This window comes from Schistocerca americana, chromosome 4 (genome assembly GCF_021461395.2).
Source record: "Schistocerca americana isolate TAMUIC-IGC-003095 chromosome 4, iqSchAmer2.1, whole genome shotgun sequence".
Lineage (NCBI taxonomy): Eukaryota > Metazoa > Arthropoda > Insecta > Orthoptera > Acrididae > Schistocerca > Schistocerca americana.
In genome coordinates this window covers 40576942-40596314 of record NC_060122.1, presented here as the reverse complement: position 1 = coordinate 40596314, position 19373 = coordinate 40576942, and the positions used below count along the sequence as shown (strand labels likewise).

The 19373-nt window shown below is 43.0% G+C and overlaps 1 protein-coding gene across 1 annotated transcript in view; it reads left to right on the top strand.

The window, feature by feature from the left end:
• Positions 1-792: 792 nt before the first annotated feature.
• Positions 793-19373, top strand: part of LOC124612567 (dehydrogenase/reductase SDR family member 11-like) — a 78213-nt gene continuing 59632 nt past the window's right edge. The window contains exons 1-2 of the mRNA XM_047140849.1: positions 793-924; positions 2818-2823. Of these exons, the coding sequence (XP_046996805.1) occupies positions 793-924; positions 2818-2823 (138 nt within the window). The remainder of the gene's footprint in view (positions 925-2817; positions 2824-19373) is intronic.

Here is a 19373-nt window from a genome sequence, read left to right as displayed (position 1 = left end):
AGCTCTGGAGTGAGGTGTCTGTTTGTGATCCGTCAGTCACCTCGAATGAAAGTGTTCACACGTTCCAACACTGCAAGATTCACAGCCCTGTGCAACGAACCGGCACGAGGGAGATCGGTCAGGTTAGCGCGACTCTGTTGCAGTGATGACACACGCCCTCCCAGCCCTCGGTAGACATTCTGCAAGCACTTATGAATATCTGCGATACTCTGGATTTCCACCAAATGAAACTTAATGACAGCGCTGTGCTTTGAACGCACCTGCATTACAGATGTCATTTGGAAGGCGACATTTAGCGCCGGCACATATCGAAACTTTTTATAACTACAGAAGCTGAAGCGTGATATTCCAGATTCTTGATGTTTTCAACAGAAAGGGACAGAGAAAAAACTATGTTACATTACTTGTTGAACGCCCCTCGTAGAACGTTGCCTTCATTTCGAATGTGTACTTTACTCCGTCGACGTTGTGTAGCTTTACAGACCGGTCGTCAGCAAAGAAATTGTTTGGAACAAATGCTGCTACGTATTTATTTATTTACATACAGTTGCGGTCAAACCGAATGTCGATTTGAATAAGGCAAAAACTGCTCTTGTACCTGTTACAGGTTCTAGAAGCTACTCGTTGAAGCGTTCCACTGAAGTCGTCCATCGGACAGACAGATCTGTTTGCGCGCCGGCAGAGAGGGATATGGACTGCGATCGGGCGATAACGAGCTGCCCTGCCGGACCTACGCGGGCCGCCTGTCCTCTGGAGGCGAACAGCCGCTGAGGCGCGCCACTTGCTGTCAGGATGGAGCGGTACGCAGGTCGCGTCGCCCTGGTGACGGGCGCCAACTCCGGCATCGGCGCCGCCACCGCACTATCGCTGCTCAGGAGAGGGCTCAAGGTCGTCGGCCTCGACAAGAGGATCGACAGGGTCCAGGTAATTAATTAACCAGCAGCCTCGGTACAGCATCTCAAATCTGGACAGGTTCAAAATCTGTCCCAGAAATTCTGAAACAGAAATAGCGTTGGTTTCAGTGCCATATAGAAATGAATGTGATGTATTATGAGTAAGGTATTACTTTTTTCTATTTTTAACTCCATCACTTTTTTATGACACAATCGTAACTGGTTTTCAGCCTTCATAGGTCATCCTCAAACGCTACTTTTTATGAGTCATCAGTCTTCTGACTGGTTTGATGCCGAGTGCCACGAATTCCTCTCCTGTGCCAAACTCATCATCTCAGAGTAGCACTTGCAACCGACGTCCTCAGTTATTTCCTGAATGTATTCCAATCTCTGTCCTCCTCTGCAGTTTGTCTCCTCTACATCTCCATCTAGTATTATGGAAGTCATTCCCTGATGTTTTAGATGTCCTATCGTCCTGTCCCTTCACCATGTGAATGTTTTCCACATATCCATTTGCTCTCCGATTCTGTGCAGAAATTCGTCTTCATTGCCTTATCATTTAACTTAATTTTCAACATTCGTCCGTAGCTCCACATCTCAAATGTTTCGATTCTCTTCGTTTCCGTTTTTCCCACAGCCCATGCTTCACAACCACACGATGTTGCGCACGAAATGTACCCTCTCAGAAATTCCTTCCACAAATTGAGCTGAGGCCCTTATTGCCAGTGATAGTCTGCTTTTGATGTCCATCTTGCCCCGTCCGACGCTGGATATATTGTTGCTATTGTTGCCCAGGAAGCAGAATCCATTAACTTCATCTACTTCATGACCATCGGTCCTGATTTTTGGTTGCTCGCTGTTCTCATTTCTGCTTCTTCTCATTACTTTCGTCTTTCTTAGATTTACTCTCAATCCATATTCTGTATTCATTAGACTATTAATTCAGTTCGGCAGATCAAGTAGTTCTTCTTCACTTCCACTCAAGATAGCAATGTCATCAGCAAATCTTATCATTGATATCCCTTCACCTTGAATTTTAATCCATCTCCTGAACATTTCTTTTATTTCCATCATTGCTTCTTCGATGGTACAGTAGAGGCGAAAGGCTGCATCCCTGACTTACACCCTTTTTAATCCGAGCACTCCGTTCTTGGTCGTCCAGTCTTATTATTCCCTCCTGGGTCTTGTACGCATTGTATATTAACCATCCCTCCCTATAGCTTACCCCTATTTTTCTCAGAATTTCGAACATCTTGTACCATTTTACATTCTCTAAAGCTTCTTCCAATGAATGTAGCTTGATTTTTCTTTAGTCTTGGTTCCATTTTCAAGCAACATGTCAGCATTGCCTCTCTGGTGACTTTATCTTTTCTTAAGCCATGAGCTGTTAAGCTGAATGTGCGATAATTCTAGCGCTTGTCAGCTCTTGCAGTCTTCGGAACCATGTGGACGATATTCTTCCGAAAGTAAAATGGTATATCACCAGACTACTCATAAATCCTACACACCAACCTGAATAGTCGTTTTGTTCCCACTTCCGCCAAGGATTTTGGAAATTCTCCTGGAATGTTATCTATCCGTTCCTCCAAAGCTGTCTTGAATTCTGACTTTAATACTGGATTTCCTCTCTCTTCTAAATCCACTACTGTTTCTTTTTCTATCACAACAGATACATCTTCCCCTTCATAGTGGCCTTCAATGTACTCTTTCCAACTATCTGCTCTCTCCTCTGCATTTGGCAGTGGAACTCCTGTTGCACTCTTAATGTTACCACCCTTGCTATTTATTTCACCGTAGGCTGTTACGATTTTCCTATATGTTGAGTCAGTCCTACCGACCTTCATTTTTTTTCGATTTCTTCACATTTTTCATCCGGCCATTTTGTCTTAGCTTCCCTGCGCTTCCTATTTATTTCATTCCTCAGCAACTTGTATTTCTGTGTTCCTGAATTTCCCTGAACCCTGGACTTTCTATTATTTCATTCCTCAGCAACTTGTATTTCTGTATTCCTGAATTTCCCTGAACACTTCTGTACTTCCTTCTTTCACCGATCAACAGAAGTATGGTTTCTTCGGAGCTATTTTCTTTGTACCAATGTTTCCTTTCCAACTTCTCTGATGCCCCTTTTTGGAAATGTCCATACCTCTTCAACTGTACTGCCTACTGAGCTATTCCTCATTGCTATATCTACAGCCTTAGAGAACTTCGAGCGTATCTTGTCGTTCCTTAGTACTTGCGTATCCCACTTCTTTGCGTATTGGTTCTTCGTGACTAAAATCTTACACTTCAGCCTACTCTTCATCACTACTACATTCTGATCTGACTTTATATCTGCTCCTGGGTACGCCTCACAAACGAGTATCTGATTTCGGAATCTCTGTATGTGTATGACGTTATCTAACTGAAATATTCCCTTATCACACAGACTTTTGCAAGTATACCTCGTCCTCTTGCGATTCTTGTACAGAATATTCACTATTACTAGCTTAAATTTGTTACAGAACTGAATCAGTCTGTCCCCTCCCTCATTCCTTTTCTCAAGCCCATATTCTCCTTCCCTTAAAACTGTATTCTAGTCCCTGATTACTATTACATGTTTATCTCCCTATTCGTACTGTATTACCCGCTCAATATCCTCATTTACTTCCTCCATCTCATAATGCTCAGTTTGCGAAGTCGGCGTTTACACATGAACTATCGTTGGTGTTGGTTTGCTGCCGATTCGGATAGAAACAACCCTGTCAGAGAACTGTTCACAGTAACACATTCTCCGTCCTACCTTCTATTCGTAATGAATCCTACTCCCGCTAAGCCATTTGATGCCGTGCGATATTACCCTATACTCATCTGACAATAAATCCGTTTCTTCTATCCATTTCACTTCACTGGCCTCTACTATGTCTATAACGAGCCTTAGAATTTATCTTTTTAGATTTTCTAGTTCGCCGACCACGTTCAAGCTCCTGACAGACCCATGTCCCGACTCGTAGAACGTTATCCTTTCGTTGGTTATCTAACCGCCTTCTCATGGTCACCTCCCCTTTGGCCGTCCCCTCCCAGAGATCCGAATGGTGGACTATTCCGGAATCTTTTTCCAATGGAGAGATCATCATGAAACTTTTTCAGTTACAGGCTATATATCTTGTGGATACACGTTATGTGTGTTTATTGCAGTGATTTCCGTTGCCTTCTGCATTGTTGATTGCGTTTACGTAAGCTTAAGGACTGACTTTTTTCTGGTTCATAAACATTTGATCTTTATCTGTTATTACTTTTCTGTTGTAGTTTCATCTACTGGCACGTTCCATGACCTTGGATATTTGATATTGTTGATTCTTTCGCCCTTAGGAGCAGTTTCCTAACCCGAGGTCAAGAGAGTGCCCTGAATCTCTGTCCGCTGCACCGCCCTCTTTGACAATATCGTTGCCAGAATGAGGGTGATTCTTATGCCGGAAGTCCTCGGCCGCCAATGCTGGTTATTAATCAATATTTAAACAGTTTCGTGTTTAGTAACGAAAACGTCTTCGGTCCCAAGTTCGAATGAAAGACGATACCCCTCGACCACTTGTGCATCACCAGTGCTGCTATGGACAATACTAACGGTTATAGTAAAACCTGAAACAAGTGCTATATTTTCACTTGGTTTACTTGTGAGCTTAGTAATGTTGGTTTCATACCTATGAGCGGTATTTGATGAACAAGTGCTCATCACCGTTTCCACAAACGGTACGTTGTTTTTTGCAAAATGTATTAACAGTTCTTGCTGCTAACAAGTGACTCCGACTGTAGGACTGTAATACTGTAAACGCTATTGTCTGAACTTGTCATGTTCACAGAGATTCAAAACACGTTATCTAATGTCGGCAAGCAAACAGAATGAGACTTTACTGAAGGATTTCACTAATGTGAATATAGAAGCCAAACGCAACATTAAGGTAAGTCCAGGTTTTCTCAGTAGTGTTTACGGAAATGAAAGCGTCATCCCTCCGCGGATTCCCATTTATTTTCACGAAGCATCTTTGCTATATTTGAGTGTTTCTCGAGTGTATAGTAACAAGTCAAACAGACCGTCTCTGAGTTGCTTCGATATCTTCCTTTAATCCGAACTTCTGGAGATCAAAAGCACTGGAGTACTACTCAAGAATGGGTCGCACAATTGTTCTATTCGCGGTCTCCTTCATATCTGAGCAAACTTTTCATCAGAATTCTTCCAATAAATTTAAATCGATAAATCGCCTTCGCTACTGCCGACACTACTTGCTCGTTTCATTTCATATAGCTTTGCAATGTTACACGTAGACTTACAGAGCGTAACGGGTGTAATTTATTTTATTTTTATTTACACATCAAGTTCCGTAGGACCAAACTGAGGAGCTAATGTCCAAGGTCATGGAATATGTCAGTACATGAAATTACAACATAAAGGTAATAACAGACAAAAATCAAACGTTTATGAATCAGAAAAGTCGGTCCATAAGTTTAAGTAAACGCGATCAACAAAACAACAAGAATCACCTTAATTTTTCAAGGAATTCCTCGACAGAATAGAAGGAGTGACCCATGAGGAAAGTCTTCAGTTTCGATTTGAATGCGCGTGTATTACTGCTAAGATGTTTTAATTCGAGTGGTAGCTTATTGAAAATGGATGCAGCAGTGTACTGCACACCTTTCTGCACAAGAGTCAGGGAAGTCCGATCCAAACGCAGGTTTGATTTCTGCCGAGTATTAACTGAGTGAATGCTGCTTATTCCTTGGAATAAGCTAATACTGTTAACAAGAAATGACAGTAAGGAATATATAAGCCCGACCGGTTGGCCGTGCGGTCTAACACATGGCTTTCCGGGTGGGAAGGAGCGCCGGTGTGTGTGTGTGTGTGTGTGTGTGTGTGTGTGTGTGTGTGTGTGAAATCTTATGAGACATAACTGCTAAGGTCATCAGTCCCTAAGCTTACACACTACTTAACCGAAATTATCCTTAGGACAAACACACACATCCATGCCGGAGGGAGGACTCGAACCTCCGCCAGGACCAGCCGCACAGTCCATGACTGTAGCGCCTGAGACCGCTCGGCTAATCAGGCGCGGTGGAGCTCCGGTCCCCGGCACGAATCCGCCCAGCGGATTTGTCTCGAGGTCCGGTGAGCCGGCCAGTCTGTGGATGGTTTTTAGGCAGTTTTCCATCTGCCTCGGCAAATGCGTTCTGGTTCCCCTTATTCCGCCTCAGCAACACCGTCGGCGACTGCTGCTCAAACAAGTTCTCTACGTACGTGTACACCACCATTACTCTACCACGCAAACGTAAGGGCTACACTCGTCTGGTGTGAGACGTTCCCTGGGGGGTCCACCAGGGTCCGACCCGCACAATAACCCTGGGTTCGGTGTGGGGCGGCGGAGGGGTGATGTGGACTGCGGTAGTCGTCGTGGGGTTGTGGACCACTGCGGCTGCGGTGGGGACGGAGCCTCTCCGTCGTTTCTAGGTCCTCGATTAACATAACAGAGAGAGAGAGAGAGAGAGAGAGAGAGAGAGAGAGAGAGAGAGAGAGAGGCCAATGTTAAAATACCCAGACTCGTGAACAGGGGTCGACAAGAAGTTCGTGAACTTACACCACTTACTGCCCGAACCACTCGTTTCAGAGCCAAAAATATCCTTTTAAGATGGGAAGAGTTACACCAAAATGTAATACCATACGACATAAGCGAATGAATATAAGCAAAGTACACTAATTTTCGTGTCGAACGATCACTCACTTCAGATACCGTTCGAATAGTAAAAATGGCAGCTTTAAGTCTCTGAACAAGATCTTGAACGTGGGGTTTCCATCACAGTTTACTAACTATCTGAACACCTAGCAATTTGAAGTGCTCCGTTTCAGTAATCATATGCCCATTTTGTAAAATTAAAACGTCGGGTTTTGTTGAATTGTGTGTCAGAAACATTAAAAACTGGGTCTTCCTGCGATTTAGCGTTAGTTTATTTTCTACAAACCATGAACTTAGGTCATAACCTGCACTATGCGAAACCGTTCCAGTGTTGCACACAACATCCTTTACTACCAAGCTAGAGTCATCAGCAAACAGAAATGTTTTGAGCTACCCGTTTTACTAGATGGCATGTCATTTATATAAATAAGGAACAGGAGTTGCCCCAACACTCATAAGTGGGGCACCCCCCACCTGAGCGTACCCCGCTAAAACCCCACATCACAGCCATTCTCAACATTGTGAATAATAACCTTTTCCTGTTTGTTGCTAAAGAAAGAGGTGAACCAAGTGTGAGCTTCTCCCCATATTCCGTAATGGTCCAAATTCTGCAGCAATATTTTGTGATCAACACAATCAAACGCCTTAGTTAAATAAAATAATGCGCCTAGCGTTCGAAAGCTTGTGTTGAACCCATCCAGTACGTCACAGAGAAATGAGAATTAGCATTTTCAGTTGTTAAACGACTTCTAAAGCCTAACTGTACATTTGATAGCAAATCAATAACTTTTACAAACACTGATGGCATAGAAATAAGTCTAAAATTATCTACATTATCCCTTCCTCCCTTTATCTAAAGTGGCTTTACTACTCAGTGCTTTTGTGGCTCAGGAAACTATCCATTCCTAAAGGAAAAATTACAAATATGCCTAAATACAGGGCTAACATGTGCAGCACGGTTCTGTAATATTCTGCTAGACACTCCATCATAACCATGAAAGACCTTAGTCTTCAGCGATTTAATTATTGACTCAATATCCCTCTTGTCTATATCACAGAGGAGTGTTTCAGACACCAATCTCGGAAAGACATTTGTCAAGAAAATTACATGATTTTTATTTAATTCATCAGCAATTCTCAGAAAATGATTGTTAAATGCTGTACATATATCTGATTTATCAGTAACAGAAATATTTTTACTACGAACTGACTTTACATCGTCGACCTTGTGCTGCTGACCAGGCACTTGCTTCATAACCGACCATATGGTTTTAATTTTATCCTGTGAATTAGCTATTCTATTTGCATACCACATAGTTTTTGCCTTCCTAATGACATTTTTAACCACCTTACACTACTGTTTGTAATGGGCTACTGCAGCTTGATAGTGACTGCTTCTAGCATTTTGATACGAATCCCGCTTTGTTCTACATGATATCCTTATCATACCAGTCAGCCACCCGGGCAGCCTTTTACTGCTAGTACCACGTTTAGGACGTTCCAATGGAAAACAGCTCTCAAAGAGCATGAGAAATCTGTTAAGGAAGGCATCACATTTGTGATCTATTTTATCGGCACAATAAACATCCTGCCTCTCTTGTTCCTTAACGAGGTTTAAGAAACTGTCTATTGCTGTTGGATTATCTTTCCCACATTGTTTGTAAGTATACGTGACTTTTGTTTGAGTACAAAAGCCCTTTAGTGTTAAAATTTGTGCATCATCGTCTGAAAGGCCATTAACCCTTTTACTAACAGAATGCCCATCTAGTTATGAAGAATGAATAAAAATATTGCCTATGGCTGTGCTACTGTTCCCCTGCAACGTAGTTGAAAAAAAAAAACACCGCCTGCATCAGAATATACGAATTTAGGAGACTATCGACATTCTTTTTCTTGCACCATCATACACAAAATTTATATTGAAGTCACCACATGTAATTAATTTCTGGTACTTCCTACAAAGTTAACCAAAAACCCTGTCTAGCTTGAGCAGAAATAATCTGAAGCCAGAGTTAGGGGACCTAAAAACAACCACAATTTGCAGTATAGTGTCACTAAATTCAACTGCCCCTGCACAACATTCAAATATGTGTTCAGTGTAGTGCTGTGATACGTCTATGGACTCACATGGAATACTGTTTTTTACATACATAGCCACTCCTCCACCCCGCAGGGAACTCCTTGAAAAACATCCAGCCAATCTGTGTCCTGGTAAATGAAGCCTCTGAAGTGTTAAATTATTTAAGTGGTGCTCCGATATACCAAAAATCTAGAAGCAGTTCTCTAATTTGGTCTCTAATACCTCTTATATTTTGAAGAAATATTCTAATTCCTTCTCTACTTGGAAAAATGACGTCCTTTGAACGTAAGCCCTTAGTTAGAGGGACTTGCTTTTTGTAAGTGCAGGTATTTCTACTGGTGGCTGAGGACAGCGTACGGAAGAATGTTACATCTTTATTTATGTCACTGCAGTCTAAAAGTCGTAGTCATTACAAGTCATATCTTTTAGTTGGTTAGTATCTCTAAGTAGATGTTGCAAGAGAAAACAGTGAATGACCGTCTTCCTCCTGGGCAATAAGTCGGGTGTGAAGTGCGGACGTGTGGTCGCAAAACGCTTAGTGTATACTGACAGGCATAATCCTCCTAGTGGTGCAGTATGATCATGCAGAAAGCCTCAGGTCCTAAAGTTTCTGATGTGTTTGTAGGAAGACTGTTCCACGCAGACAAACAACAACCAGCACGCTGATGTGTGTACACATAAAGGTCTCATGTATAAGAATGTCCGCACTTACAGATGTTACAGCCTGGATAATCGCCATGTCTTTGTCCTTCAGCACAACACTACTAATGTACCCATCAATACAGGAGTGTTTTTCGTACTCATCCGCATTAACAGACACTTTTCGACATTTGTAGGAAGCTGTCATTCATCATACCAAATTGAAATGATCTCCGACTCATCCTGTAGCCTCCAACACACTCTACGAAAACACTGTCCCTTACACTGCAGTGTAGTCAGCAAACAGTTGCCTTATCCATCACATCGTTTAGCCATATATATAGAATAAGACAGGTTCCATCACTCGTCCCTGGCATACTCCATATAATAACCTCGTCTCATTTGCCCTCTGGAACAACGTACTAGGTACTGGTCCATACCGTCGGACCTTCATTAAATCACAACACAGCGCTGTGTGGCAATGTTTGGAATGCATTCTGGAAATATAAAAAAATTGAATTTGCCTGTTGCCTTTCATCAATGGTTCGCAGGTTATCATACAAGAAAAGGACAAGTTGAATTTTTCACGAGCGGTGCATTCTACATATGCGCTGATTTGCGGACAGGAACTTTTCTGTCCAAAGGAGATTTATTATTTCGCTCGATAGCGTTACGGATTCGTTCTTTCACTCTTCTTATACACAGGGGTCACCTGCACTTTTTTCCTCTCAGTTGAGACTTCGCTCTGGGCGACAGATTATGCAAGCTAGGTAACGGACCAGTGACAAAGAGTACTCTCCGTAACACCAAATACTGCATTCCAATCCCTAAGTTGGTTCTCTCAGCTACACCGGCACGAAGAAGTAGGAGACACGGTCTACCACTGGACGTTACTGAGGAGCAGTATATATCACATAGTTGAACCACGTTCCACTTCATAGTGGAAGTTGTCACGGTTAGATGTCGGAGATCGCTGAAACAAGCGTTAAGCCGGCGCGCCCTCATGTTCGGATGTCCACACGCAGTGCCCCAGCAGGCCAGAGACTCACGCAGCACTGGCTACCGCCGTGTACGCGCGTCTCAGCGATCGCTCCAGGTCTGCAGCCAGACTTGGCATACCAGACAGGAATGTCCAGGTGTGGAGGCGTCTAGGGACGACTGAAATGGTAGGAATTTGGACTTTATCAATGTCTCTAGTGGCCACACTTGTCTTTGATTGATACTGAATTTTCTCAAATATGATCACGAAGGCTGCCCAGCACATACTGAATATTAGTTCGCTGTTCACCCTCCTAGAGTGCGGCAGGATTTTATCTCGCCGGACTGGCTTGTGAGGCTTAGCGACGGCTTGCGCCTTAAACCAGAAATGCCAGTTAGTTCCTGTCACTGGCTACCTCTGCCAAACAACTGGACAGCTAGCAGACTCGTCCTAGCCACATATTTATCAGTGTAATTACAATTAAATATTACGATCATCGTACCAGTCTGATAATATTTGCCAATGAACAAAGTATTGGGAATGGCTCCTGTTGACGGCTTCGGCTCTGGAAATTTCAATATCTAGACGGTGGTGTCACCGCCAGACACCGCACTTGCTAGGTGGTAGCCTTTAAATCGGCCCCGGTCCGTTAGTATACATCGGACCCGCGTGTCGCCACTATAAGTGATTGCAGACCGAGCGCTGCCACACGGCAGGCCTAGAGAGACTTCCTAGCACTCGCCCCAGTTGTACAGCCGACTTTGCTAGCGATGGTTCACTGACAAATTACGCTCTCATTTGCCGAGACGATAGTTAGCATAGCCTTCAGCTACGTCATCTGCTACGACCTAGCAAGGCGCCATTATCAATTGCTATTTATCTTGTGATGCATGTACCGTCAGACCGATGTTCACCAATTATGGATTAAAGTTAAGTATTCCAGAAGCTACGTACCGTTTTTGCTAGTCTCAATTCCTTATCATTTTTCAGACCTCACGCCAGCCTGCGTGAGTTTAAACGCGTGCCCTTCGGCCTCCCGTCCTAGTGGATTGGCTGTCTTGCCAGTCCACAAAATATACCACTGTTATGAGTGGACATAATTTTCCTCATAAAACCTTTCCTGTCCCTTACAGCAATCGGTGAAATGAAACATTTTGTCCACACACACACAGACTAGGTGTCCCGATTCTCCTCATTTCTAAAAAATTATTTGATTTGAAGTCTCCTAGCCAGTCAGATTCGGGAATAGACTGTAGGTATTTTGAGTCAGCGTTTCTGGGAAGTGCTGCATCCCCTCCAAGACTCTCTCAAACAGGTGTTGTAAAACACAGGCCTCCGGCAATATGTGATGATCAACAGTGCTCCCAGTGATGAAATGATTAGAAAGTCATCACCGATATGTGTTGGTGTACTGTAATATACGACGCTGTCGATAGTGCCACAAAGAACATGCCAGAATCTGCTTAAGGGAGCCAATGAGAGGACGTTCTGTGATCCATTTTGTTGCAGCCATATTGCCCGCCCTGTTTGTACACTATATCAGATCCAGTTGAACCCCTGCATTTGCTGTATTATGTAACTGTTTACGAGTTGACTCTATCACCTCCCTATGTCGGCTATACTCTCTTCCGTGAATTGAAATTACAATTACCGATGTCAAATCTATCATGCCTTTACAATTGCACATATGTAATTTTCTTACGTGCATAGTAGTCTGAGCACTTCCCACTAAAGTCTGGTGACATGTTGAAATATAAGCCACAGTAACTTCACGTTCAAGCAGCACTATCATTTATAGTTGTATAGCGACAGAAAAAATTATATGTCCACGGTCGCACCAGTTGGGCGTCGTTGTGCCAAATAGCAGACTCCCTCTCCCCTCCCCCCATCCCACGCCACATTGTCATTATCACATCTTTGTCGAGGAATAAAGGATGTAATTACAATTAAAAAGCTTCCGCAACTTTTTTATTTTCTAGATTTCGCCACTTCCACGAAACCCTTTCGTATTTTTTATACTTGTATATCCGGCTATCACAGTGGCGTCTTACACGTTCGGACCCCCATGTTGGAGTTTGTGTTAGCGGATTTCAGCATTATATCATGTTTACACGCATAACTATCGTACACCTAACACCCAGATCATACAAATTTCTTGCCCAAGACATCATTGTGAGTCCAATATACTATAGTACCTCTATTCGGCGTTAATTTCCAAGAGCCGAGTAAACGGGTAGAGACACGTTTGCACACCATAATGTTATCGTGAAACTGTTCGATATTTAATTTTCTATTGCAAAAAACTGCACCAGTTTAACACTTTCGAGGCGGAACACCTCGAGACGGAACTGATTTTGCTGGCAAAAATAAGTTTTGGTTCAAATGGCTCTGAGAACTACGGGACTTAAAATCTTAGGTCATCAGTCGCCTAGAATTTAGAACTACTTAAACCTAACTAACTTAAGGACATCACACACATCCATGCCCGAGGCAGGATTCGAACCTGCGACCGCAGCAGTCGCGCGGATCCGGACTGAAGCGCCTAGAAGCGCTCGGCCACCACGGGCAGCAATAAGTTTTGTTTCGGAAAAAGAAGAACCTGTTACAGCGTCATATAAAGATTTTGTTTGTTACATGTGCGAGAAAACAATTACTTCGATCAATATTGAAATTATACGAAGCATACTGTATGCTGGGTCCTTTTTTTTTCATAACAAACTAATTTTTGCCAGCTGCATCAGATCTGTCTCGGCGTGTATCTCCTCCAAAGTGTTAAACAGGTGCAGTGTTTCGCAAGGGAAAGTGTGCTTAGAGCCGACACCAAACACTTTTGCGATAACATTATTGTATGCAAACATTTTTCTACCGGTTTACTTGGCCCTTGAAAATTAACCCCGATTGGACGCACTGTAGTATACAGCACTTGCAATGATGTCTTAGTCGAGAAATTTGTGTGATCTGGGTGTTGGGTCTACGATTGTTATGCGTTTAAACATGATATAAGGTTCAAATGCACTAACACGAACTTCAGCATGGCGGTCCGAATACATAACACGCCACTGTGTTGGTTTGATTTACAAGTATCAAAAGTACGAAACGGTTTCATGGAAGTGGCGAAGACGAGGAAATATGAGGTTTATTCAAATGAAACCTGGTCAATGCGTCTGCCTTTCCCTTACACGTGATGTGGCACCGTATAACTGCGGGTATGGTGGTGCTATCTATTGGTAGAGAGACTGACGCGTGGTCACCGTTTGATGTTGCATAGTGCCAGCGTGGGTGCTCGCCAAAGAGAAGGTGGTCACAAACATTATCGTCCACTACCGAAATGTATCGACAAATGGAGGTTGTGTAAGATGAGTCGTTCAAGTGTCGTGGAACGGCGCAAACGATTCGTTGAGTGGCGCGAGTCACTGGAAGACGACGCTCGTCTTGGACAGGCTCAGCGTGTCATCACACCGGAAACGGTTACGGAAGTGAATGCTTTGTTGTTGGACAACTGCAGAATCACCGTGGACGAGCTCTATCGGTCACTGGGTATTAGCGTGGGCACCGCCCACAGCATAATGCATCAACACTTGAACTTTCCAAAAATCTGTGCGCAATGGGTTCCCCACCAAGAGACCGCCGAACAGCGCAGTACTGGAATGGCGCTGTCTTTGAGTCATCTGTAACGTTATCAATATACGAAATACGGCTTTCTTTCGCGTGTTGTCACAGGTGACGAAACATGGTGTCACCATTTTGAACCGGAAAGCGTCAGAGCAAGCACCTCCAAGGAAATCAAAGGCCGTGAACAACAGTTCTGGTAAGGTCATGATGTCCTTATGTGACCACAAGGGCTTACTGCTTGTCTAGTTCCTGGAACAGCGAATCACCATCAATGCCCAGCATTATCAAGCCACGTTATAGAACCTTAGACGAAACATTTAGTCGAAATGCCGAGGCATGTTTTCCAATGGCGTTTATCCTCCAGTATGATAATGCCCGCCCACACACGGCCAATGCGGTGAAGACGACATTGCAGCAGTTTCGGTGGGAAACGCTGGATCCTCCTCCTTACAGTCCCGACCTTTCACGGTGTGGCTTTCATGTGTCTGGACCTCTAAAACAAGCTATTCGCGGACATCGATTCGCGACGGACGACGAAATACGTGACTGGGTCCAGGCCTGGATCCGACAGCTTCTTCAAGGATGTAATCGAATGGGGTAAATGTGCCAATAGTTTGGCGACTATTTTTGAGTGTGTTTGCTGTGTATAACTACATTTTTGAGTTAATAAAATCGTTACCGTTTCTTTACACAAGTAACCGGGTTTCATTTGAATGCCCTTTATAAAAAAGGTACGAGGACTTATTTAATTGTAACTAGACCCTTTATTCCACAAAAGGTATGTGATAACGATGATGTGGCGAAGGGACGGGGAGGGGGGGAAGAGGTGGGGAAGGGGGGGCGCTTGCTACTCTGCAGTGCGAAATGACAGCCGACTGGTGCGAGTGTGTACATCAAATAATTTTTCCTGCTGTCCACATTCGCACCACACATGTACACATGTAAACTACATGTAAACTACAATCACAGATGTGTATGTTTTAGGGTCTAAGATTACTGTGGTCAGTGTTCCGACATGTCCAACGAAAGAAACTAAGTCTGGTTTTAAGGGAGGTATAGAACTGATTCGGAAAATTTCAATTTAAAGGCTTTGATTGCCATAAGGGGATGAAACGTTTTATGTGGAAAATCATTTCGACTCATAAGAATTGTATAGACACTGATATTTCCAGAGCCAAAGCCGACAACAGGAGCCATTTCCAATACTTTGTTCACTGTCAAATGTCATTGTAATATTTAATTGTAATTACACTGATAAATATGTGACTGGTCTCTTAGGACGACTCTGCCTGAATTCTGGGTGTTTGGCAGAGGTAGCCGGTGGTCAAAATGAATTGACATTTCTGGATTCAGGTGCAAATCATCGCTAAGCCTCATGAACCAGTCATCTGGGCTAAACCGTGTCACCCTCTAGGTGGGTGGATAACCAACTAGTACTCAGTATGTGTTGGGCAGCCTTCATGATCGTATTCATTCTATTATCCCATTTTTATGTTCATATTTGAGAAGATTCAATATCAATCACTAACAAGTGGCGCTGGAGGTATTGATAAATTCCAAATTACTGCCTTTCCAATCCTCGCCAGACGCCTCCACAGCTGGGCATTCCTGTCTGGTGGGCCGAGTCAGGCTGCTGACATGGCGCGGTAGCTGAGATGTACGTACACAGCGGCAACAAGTGCTGCGCGGTTTCTGGCCTGGGGCGCTGCGTGTGGACTTCCCGACGTGAGAGCGTCGGATTTGCTACTGTTCCAGCGATCTCCGAGACCTAACTGTGGTAACTGCTACTGCAGATAGGAACACGGTTTAACTATGTGATATATATACTGCTCCTCAGTAGCGTCCAGTGGACTCTGTCTTGCAGTGGAAAGATGGTATTCGTTGCTGTTACTGTCCTGCCACATGGTAGACCATTCCTTCTCCTTCTTCATTTCGCTGTGGGCTGAGAAAACCAACTTAGGGATTATATAGTGCACCAAAAACCCAACCACATTATCAAATTCCCGATTGAAAAATTTATTGTTCCTGATAGTGGTATTATGCGCATACATACCGATTGAACTCCTCCACACATTGTTTAAGGTCGTAGCACGCAATTCAGCAGAAATTTGAAATTTTCAGCTACCTCCAGAGTAGTGGATTTCCTACCAAATGACCCAACTGTCCCAGTATCCACCAACAGGAGGTAAGGGAAGAAAACTCCAGGAGAGTTTGGAAACCGGGCACTTATGTGGTCGAATCGCACCAAATGTAGCATTCCTAGTATCCACCAATCGGGTACAAGGTAAAACTGGCAGCACATGAATGGTATTGATTTAATTAATTAGTAAATCAATCCAGTAGAATAAGGGAATACTTCCAAGAAATCCACAGCTGGGTGTTTTCCGGGTATCCACTAGTCTTTTCAGGAGAAAGAAGGGATTAGTGCGGCACACAACACACACTAACAACTCCGTCTCAAATGCTTTTGTTCCATCTGTTACCGGTTTCCCTAGCTATGGAAGTGTCAGGACAAGTAGATATAGCGACCACCAGCGCCACGTAGGTGTGGGGGCCATCGAGGAATGGATGAGTTGGGGTCGGGGGAGGACATCTTGGTCTGCGTGTGCTTGCATATTTTAGTTCACATAAACAGAAAGTAATACTTGAAACAAACGCTGTGGGAGAGAGGGGGGGGGAGGAGGGAGAGAGAGGCAAGAAATGAGTCTGGTATCAATTTTAAAAGGGATGCCACTGCCTGATCCTTTGTTTGCAGAGGATTAGTGCGGTCTCACAGTTGCGGCGGTTCCTGACTTGTGGCACGCACTGTGCAGTGAGATCGGTCCCACATTCAGTGACGTGTTCGAGAGCTTTTTCGCCATAAATCTTCAGGACAATCTGCCCCTATGTGTGATGAGTGTTTCATGACAGTATTCAATGTATGACCACAATAAAATAGCGCCATAAATGTTTAAAAATTCCATACTGCCTTGTCATCCAGAAACTGTTTAAAGAACCAGTATTACATACACTACAGTAAATTTCCCGACAGATTCTTTAAAGGAATAAATAACTATGTCACACATACTCCCTTGCCTGCCATAAATTATTTAAAAATATTCGATACGCCCCAATCGATTCCTGTCAAGTGGACAATCAACTAAGTCTATTTCTCCTAATTCCAGATGGGGGAGGCGAAGGGATCTGGGGGAGGGAAAGGCAGCTGGTAGTTTTCCCAGAGGAGGAGAGGTTAATTAATTGTTCAATTTAATTTATTAATCCCTTAGTTAGATATCGAAAGTGTTTGTATCCTGAGGGGATTTCCTGGAGGGGTGGAGGACGAGGAGGGGGAGGTGTGAGAGATTTCTCAGAAGGATGAATTACCCTCAGGGAGTCATAAATCAGCCCCCATAAAGCAATTAACAGAACAATAGGGAGAGGGTGGGGAAGGGGGACAGATTACATGAAAAACCACCTAGCAGAACAAGAGGCTTATGTCATAAATAAGTGAACTGTCACGACTTAATTTGCATATCAATTTGATATCAGTTAATGTGCTCCAGAACGAAGGTTGTCCTACCACTGAAGTTCTATACTGAATTCCCCCAAGAATGTGGAGCCGAGGAGATGCCGGCACACACACTGGAAGATGTAGTATGCATTACCAAAAGTATAATGGAAAAAATAAGAGGAATAATTAAAATCTTCGAATCTTCTCGCCTAGAGGAACTGCAGAAAGAAACGGAGCTAATAGTTGAAACCACAAAATTAGTATTTTACAGGAAGAAAATTTTGTATGTATTAGAATTCCAGAAAGTATTTCTCTGTATTTGTCAAGTTACATGCTGGAGAAAGAAATAGATCATGAAGATGCAGGTCTATGTTATAAGCTAAAAATTAAATTGGGAATTATTAAAAGTACACCTATAAAAAATAAGAAATGAGTTATTTTCTTGGTGTGAACGTATATGCAAAAGGTACTTCAGATTTAGTACAAAAACTTTTAGTAATCGCTAACCTACCAAAAATCCTAAGACATTTCCTATATACAATGATCCATGTGTTTGTATTTCGGATGGGGGAAGCGGGTGGTTGGATGATCTTGAAAAGTAGTTGTAATTACGGAGGTGAAAGTGTAGCGACCCCCTTTTCTTACCTATATGGAATATGTAAAATTGCGAAATCTAGAAATATTACGAAATATTACGAATGAATACCATGAAACGTGCACAGACCGAAATCAATGAAACTGTGTGTTCTGGAGGGAAGTAGACTGATGCTACACATGAACACCTTAATAGTGGAAAGAGGTGGTCTCAAGGTGAAACGGTCATAGCATCCTGCACATGAGCAGTACAACCTAACATCGATTGGACCATGACTTCAGTTTGCAAGAAGAACGTTACAAGGAGCAGTGATAAGCTGCGATAAGACTGTTACACCTCCTCTGGCTACTGATAGTGGTGTTTATTTCTTCGTGAGATGTCGCTGTTTCTTCGTATGCATTTTCAGCTGCCGACGATCATTTTATAGGACTGTTAGGAATATACTACAATTTCCAAACCGTAATCGGGCTTGAACTTCGTAAAAAGCACGCGTCATACATCTCTGGTAAGCTATGTAATATTTGTATTACAAAGAACCGATGTTTTGTTTTATGACCTTACAGTTTAAGTACGGTAGTTTATCGGATAGAAATTTGGAGGGAGAATGTATGTCATGCGCTGGAAATAACATTTCTTACTTGGAATATTAACAGCGGTACATTCCATGTGACTAATAGGTTGGAAACATGAACTCTAAGAATAACCGACCATGGAGTTCTGTTAAATTTTCAGCAATTACGTCAAGAGCCCCTGCATGATGTGAAAACAAGAGTGAGCTGTGCGGTTACTGCAAACTGAATTACTGAATCGATCATTTCCCTCCAAACCGAAACATCTTGTCGGTAGAGTCTACGTGATCAGTATACTGTAAACTTTGACGGGAACTGACAACGAATGAGAAGACCTACGACTGTATCATGCATAACAGTGCAAGAGCATGGAGAGCCAATAAGTCAGAGACTGTATTAAGTGATACTGTATTTGTTCCTTAGCAAGGGTGTTACAAAATTCAATTTGCAGCAATTTCAAAATGTAGGCTTACTATTTAACCAAAACAGGGCATCATCGTATTTTTATTAGCTACGTAGAGATCTATAGTGAGTTTGAACATCAGCCACAACTCGTCTATGATTCTGGAATGTTTTCTCTTGGTGACCAACATCGCTAACCATGTTCGCCAATCACTGTCTCTTTGTCGGCGGACTCAGGATGATCTACTTGACTTGTTGTCAGCAGCGCTAAACTGTATCTCTCACGTGATTGTTGCGAAACTAATTTTTCGGAGCAGTTATCTGATGAGCGGTTTAACATTACTTTACAAGAATGCTTGTTCTCACAGTCGATAGTGTAAGTGAACATTTCCTGGTTTGTACTAGCTGTATGAAA